The sequence below is a fragment of the Helobdella robusta genome, assembly GCF_000326865.2.
Source record: "Helobdella robusta unplaced genomic scaffold HELROscaffold_36, whole genome shotgun sequence".
Taxonomy (NCBI): Eukaryota; Metazoa; Annelida; class Clitellata; order Rhynchobdellida; family Glossiphoniidae; genus Helobdella; species Helobdella robusta.
The window spans coordinates 1,041,968-1,048,922 of NW_008704742.1; the positions used below are offsets into that span (position 1 = coordinate 1,041,968).

The 6,955-nt window shown below is 37.7% G+C and overlaps 1 protein-coding gene across 1 annotated transcript; it reads right to left on the reverse strand.

The window, feature by feature from the left end:
* Positions 1 to 409: 409 nt before the first annotated feature.
* On the reverse strand, positions 410 to 1,734 carry HELRODRAFT_83340 (hypothetical protein; the record flags this gene model as incomplete). Its single annotated transcript, XM_009023432.1, has 4 exons — positions 410 to 511; positions 586 to 792; positions 851 to 1,028; positions 1,598 to 1,734. 4 exons carry the CDS (start codon positions 1,732 to 1,734, stop codon positions 410 to 412), a joined length of 624 nt encoding a protein of 207 aa, XP_009021680.1.
* Between the last annotated feature and the right edge of the window lie 5,221 nt (positions 1,735 to 6,955).

The following is a 6,955-nucleotide window of genomic DNA, read 5'->3' on the forward strand; positions in this document are numbered from 1 at the left end:
GGTGCCCTCCGTTGTGAGCAGTTTTTTTTAATAAAAATCAGAAAAAAGACCGTTTTATGTGCAAAATCGACCCAAAATTCAAAAATTGAACGTTATAAGTAAAAAAGGTCGTCAGCCACATTACCACAGACCTTGGCCTCCGTAAAAATTTTGGCTCTCGCCTCGTAAAAATTTGAACATTTTCAAATTTTTGGCAACCCCGCCACTAATCACATATTTATCTCAAAAAAAAAATTAAAAAATTGCTTGAATTAACGAGTGCCTAAGCCCGAAATATTAAATAAAAATATTGATTGATAACACCAAACATGACACGTTACAAGTTGGAAGATAGTCTGAACATAAACGGCAAAATAAAAATTTTTAATTGTGTATATAAAAAAAATTGAAAGTAGCATATAAATATTATTTAGAGCTTCCAAGCTTTTCTCATCATCAAATCAAAATAAGCGTCATTATCAATCGAAGCACTAACTCCGGAATAGTAACTAATAAACTCTTCTTCTGTCACCTTTATTTTCAAGTTATTAGTAACAGTGTGTAATTAATTATTTTAAACTAGTAAAAATGTTATGTAATTCCCACTTTTTCATCATGTCCGTTCAATTCAAAACTTTCAAGAAATTCTTTTAAACATCTTTCTTCGTTCCATTCTCCACTTATAAATTTTGGGTGTTTTTTAACTGAATATAAATTTTTCAAATCTTCAACTATGACGAAACCTTTTCCATTTTTATCCAACTTTCTAAACGCCTCCATGACCGTTTTGCGTCGGCTCATGGACATAGGAGGCTTGTAATAACAATAACCAGCTTAATCAATGCCAGAAAGTTATTTTTAAAAAACTCACTCGCAACAGTTGAAGAAATTCTTCAAAATCAATACTACCATTACGATCTTTGTCGAACATTTCAAACAATTTAGAACAATCGGCATTAGCAATGTCCACACCATAATCATGCAAACCTTTCTTAAATTCATTGAAATCTAAACGTTTATTTCCGTTATCGTCCATTATTTGAAAAACTCTGGAAAAATAAAACAAAATAAAAAAGTCAATAAAAGAAAATGATAAATGTGTTCAATAAATAGTTTCACAAAGTTATTTAATTGACAAAATTGTTCTATCAGACAATTTTCGAACAGCAATAGAAAGTTTATGTAGCGCCATTCAAGTCCTCATGAACACCATAAACTTTTTGTGCCACAAAGACTGAGCTTTCCACACCACACGACTACATACACATTATATATGCACGCGCAAGCACCGCATCACAAACACATGGCGTATGTTAATCTTAGAGTTTCGGACAGACAGCATTCGAGCCAGGTATAATAAATTTTTATTAATTAACCATGTTTCGAATGAAGAGGTCAGACATCACAAATTTACAGACAAATGAGAAGATTACTTAAAATTTAAAAAATGGATAAGAAGTATTAATGAAGGTTTTCCACATGCAGAAAGTTCATTATACTGTAATTTGAAACGAATTTAAAACTGAAAGAATCTCGTATTGAACAGAAGTTTAGAAACTTTTATATACGCGATTTAGGAACACTATCTCTTTCAATATAAAATTACTAATTCTCCTACTTGGCAAGACCTTTTATACCAGCGGCACCTCTTGAAAGACATTGTGCTCTAAGTATTTCAATTAAATCAGAACTTTTAAGCTGGAGATCGCTGTATTTTGTTACAAGCTCTTTGTTCATACGTTTTGTTGCTGCCATCTGAGAAAATTAAATTAATTAAAATTTTTAGTATTATCAATGCTGTCATTTTACGTTTTTATTTTTCACAAAAAATTTTAAATAAAACGTTTTCAAATTTAATAACACTAACCTCTTTATTATTAATTAATTTATTTTCAATATAAGTTAACTTATCTTCAATATAATAATATAAATAAACTCAACAACTTTTTATTGAAGTAATTATGTCAAATAAATATTACAAATGTCCTAGAACTGTAGAGGATAAAAATGCAGTATAATGTGTTCAGTTTCAAACTGGTTCCTACCCAAAATCTGCCGGAATAAGTAAAAAAAATCTTTTTTGTATCAGCGGCATGCCAAATTTCAAGCGGTTTTGTAATGGTTGCACGAAGTTGCTTCCTGATGTTAAACCACTAACGAAGTTTGTGCATTAACTATAATCAACAAAAATTTTTTTGTAGAGTAAACTTGAAGTTATTAAAAATTTGATTTAAAACAATGATGGTAAATGGAAAAATTAGATGGACCTGGAACAAACAAGTTTGAGTGTCGAACTTTCCACCCCAAAAGTGATCCAAGCAAGAGTTTTGCTGATACTGCTCGTTATAAGGTCAAAAAAATTAACGATGTGGTTAAAAGTGTGTAAATGCGAGGAGTATCGTGAATGATAAAAAAGAGAGGGAAAATAACACAGTTGGGCTTAATCTGCAAGATACCGATACTGATAAAGACAGAGTGAGAGAACAAATTAAAAAATTGTCTAGTGATGTCAAAGATTTATATAAATCAATAAATCGTCGTTTAAACGTCTTTGTCCCCTTACTGATATTGGACACGTAGCCCGTGTTGCCTGCTCGTTCTGTTCAAGGCATCTGCTTCATCCAGTCCAGCAGCTTTCAAGTCGTTGTTAGCTGTATTGTCTTCGGACGCCCCATTGGTCGTTTCCCAATAACATCGAGATTCATAATAGTTTTTATTGCTGTATTCTCGCTCCATCTCCACCAGGAGTTGAAAGCGATGTCAGTCACGATATTAGTTACCGCAAACAATCAATCTTCGTTTAGCGTCCAGAGACCCAGTTTCCCTAGGTAGGACGTTGTTTTCTTTGCCATCAACTTTTGCGCCAAAAAAGACGGTCAGTTGTATCCATTTCACTTAAATTTAGAGCTTTCATGTCTTGCTCGATTGTTTGCGACCAGGACTTCTTTGGACGGCCTTTGGGACGGGTGCCAGGTACTTCAACATCTGCAAGATGAGTTATGGCACAGTTTCCACTTCGTTTGACATGACCAAACCACCTCAGACAATGTTGTCGGCATTTGTCCTTTATATCATCTAAACCAGCACGACGCAGGATTTCGGTAGATTTGATATAGTCCTTCAGACTAATTCGTTGCATCCATCGGAGCATTTTCATGATCGTAGTGGTAGTGGGATGTCACGCCGCATCAATATAGAGGCAAGGAGATGCCAGTTATTCCAGGCTGCACGTATGCGTGCTAGAACGGCAGTTTTAGCTGTTTCAGTACAATCCAGAATATTCTCTAGATATTGAAACGATGTGACTTTCTCTACTTAATGGCTACAAAAACATTGCCATTTCGAACTTGTTGTTGTGGATTGATGCAAGCAGGACAAACAAAATTAGACACTTTAGATAAAGTACCAATTATTTTTGAACAACGTTTGTGACACCACTGGTTACACTGCTGACACTTGATTGAATTGTTACCTACACCAGCTTTACAAACTGAACAGGGCCATCGTCAAGTAGCTGTGGATTGGATGGGTTCACCAGTGTTAGTTGCTTTGGTTTTGTTGATGTTGACTTTGAATCCATGATCGGCAAGTCTGGTGTTCCAATCTTCACATATCTGTGCTGCATTCTGCTCAGACGTGGCTGTTAAAACGATATCATCAGCATATATTAGATTCCAAATGTCACCAGTGCGTATCGGTTTGGTGCGTACTTTATCTAGGGGATGTTCTGGATTGTACTGGAACAGCTGAAGCTGCCGTTCGAGCACGCATACGTGCAGCCTGAAATAAATGGCATCTCCCTGCCTCTATATTGATGCGGCGTGACATCCCACTACCACTACGATCAAGACTTTATAAACCTGTGATACGTCCGGTGTTGTTATATGGTGCAGAAACATGGCCAATGACAACCAAACTGGAACAACAATTTCAACGAACCGACATGAAAATGCTCCGACGGATGCAACGAATTAGTCTGAAAGACCATATCAAATCTACCGAAATCCTGCGTCGTGCTGGTTTAGATGATATAAAGGACGAATGCCGGCAACACCGTCTGCGGTGGTTTGGTCATGTCAAACCAAGTAGAAACAGTGCCATAACTTCTCTTGCAGATGTTGAAGTACCTGGCACACGTCCAAAAGGCCGTCCAAAAAAGTCCTGATCGCAAACAATCGAACAAGACATGAAAGCTCTAAATTTAAATGAAATGGATACAACTGACCGTCTAATTTGGCGCAAAAAGTTGATGCCAAAGAAAACAACGTCCTACCTCGGGGAACCGGGTTTTTGGACGCAAAACGAAAATTGATTGATTGATTGATCGATTGTGATGCACGACGTTAATCATCTCACAATGATTTTTTCGACAATTTTCAGGGAATGTTCTAACAGACGTGTTTAGGAAATGTATTTTGTTTTTAATAAAATATTTTAATGTTTACAAGTTTTTTAGTATAAAAAACCTTTGTTAAATGTGTTTACGGTTTATACCAAATTTTACGTTATTTGGTTTGACCTCTATGCAAAATGAACCCAAATTTTGCCACGAACCTAAATTTTAAATACCGTGGTAAGAAGGTCCGATTCCAGACATCACTGTAGAGGAGCTTACAGAAGCTCTGAAAACTATGAAGGATGGACTCACAAATGACATTATCAAAGCATCTGGTACTGCAGGTATCCAAACGTTACTACAACTTTGCCGTGAAGTGTGGAGAAATTGCTCAATGCCGACTGATTAGAACTATAGCATGACAGTTTCGCTATACAAAAGCAAAGGTGACCCATTGAACTGTTCATCATATCGGGGTTTACGTCTGTTAGAACACTCTCTAAAAATTGTCGACAAAATCATTGAGAAAAGATTAACCTTGTTGCTGTTGTTGTTGCCCCATTCTGGGAGACCCCTAGGGCTCCAATCGAGGCCGGAGCCAAACCGCCACTGCAATTGGGTTTCTCCAGAGGTCTATTGGTTGTAGTTTTGTGGTGTTTTGTGGACAGCTAAACAGATGCGGTACATCATCTGTATGATTGTTGCAGAAAAGACAGATGTTGAGGTGCTCACTGACGATTCTGTTTTTGTAGCTGTTTAGAAGAATACTATGGCCAGAACGGAGTAGGGCTAGGGTCCGTCTGATTGCCCTGGGAAGTGATTCTTCTGTTTGGATCTATTTTTGGTGTAGGTGGAGGCCATCCGTCAAGCAACAGCAACGGCGACTGATACGTCTCTGTGGCGGCTTTGATGGTGCTACTGTGTAGTGTTTTTAGAGAAACGCTATTTATGGTTGTTGGTAGAATCGCATGAGTTGTTGAAGCCCATTTGGAGGGGAGGGTGGTCTTTATGTTGCGGTGAGGGTGTTGTTGCGTGATGATATGATGGCACGGGTGGCTAGGGTTATGGCATAGGAGTAGGAATTGTGATGCTATTAGCTCCGAATGCTGTCTTACCGTTAACATCTGACATTCTGAATGAAGGTGCCGTTCTGAGGCGATCATATGGCAACCTGTAATCAGACGTAGGGCGGCATTCTGGGAGCGTTGAAGACGTGAGAAGCTTGAGTCTGATGTCAGTGATGCCCAGGCAGGACAGGCATACTCGATTGTTGGAGATCGATGGTTTTGTAGATCTGTAAAAATGTTTCCTTGTCCTGGCCATAGGTTGTACCACTTAGTGCCTTTAAAATATTATTTCTTATTGAGGCCTTGGATGCTGTTTCTTTATGGTGTTGTGAGAAGGACAGCATCGTGTCTAACGTAAGGCCTAATATTTTTCGATTATGTTCGAGTGGTAATAAACTGTTATTTATTTTTATTGCTGGATGATAGTGATACTGTGAAGTGTGAGTGGTGAAGAGGGTGACTGTGGACTTGTAGGTGGAAATCTCCATGTTTCTGCTATTGAAGAAGTCGTAAAGCTTCGGAAGGTAGCAATTGAGCCGAAGTGTCAAATCATCTGCATTCGGACCTGTAGTGTAGATTGAAAAATCGTCTGCATAAGAGATAACTTTGTCGTCTGGAGGAGGGTTTGGTATTTTGGAGACGTAGTAGTTAAACAGAGTTGGTGACAATACAGAACCTTGAGGCACTCCTGAGCGGATGGTGCGTTGTTTTGAAAATTGTCGACGGAACTCTGTTGATGCAGAGCGTCAATGCAGATAGTTTGACAACTAGCGGACAATTGACCGTGTAAGCGATGCTGACATGAGGTCGGAGATTAGGATGCGATGGTTAACGGTATCGAAGGCCTTTGTGAGGTCCAATGCTGTTAAGATTGTTCGGTGAGCTGGCCTTTTCTGATTTAGGCCGTTTGCGATGTCGGTGACCATCGTGGTGAGAGCTGTTGTTGTAGAATGAAGTGGGCGAAAACCATGCTGATGGCTCGCTAAGGTTAGGTGATTCGAGATGATCGGCAGGATGCATTTTTCAAATACTTTAGCTGCCGGACATAAAAAAGATATAGGACGGTATGATTTCGCGTCGTTTCTATGTCGTCTACAACCTGTTCTCTAGATCTACTTCCTTCTAATTTACTTAAAGAATTTTCTTCAATATTTTATCCAATCATTCTCAAATTAGTTAATTTATCTCTTTCCACCTCTAAATTTCCTACTTCTTATAAGAATTCTATTGTTATTCCTATTCTTAAAAACTCATCCCTAGATCCTACCTCTTTATCTAATTATAGACCTGTAACTAATATTACTTTCATCTCTAAAATAATAGAAAAAGTTGTTTTTAATCAACTGTCATCCTATTTAGACTTTAACTCTTTGCTACCTGTATCTCAATCTGGTTTCAGACCTTCTCACAGTACTGAAACTTCTTTACTTAAAATATACAATGATATCCTTCTCTCTAGTGACAATAGTAATCTTACTCTTCTTCTTGCTCTTGACTTTTCCTCAGCTTTTGATACTGTTGACCATACTATTCTCTAGAGACTGCTGCATCTTTCTTTTAATATTACTGATTC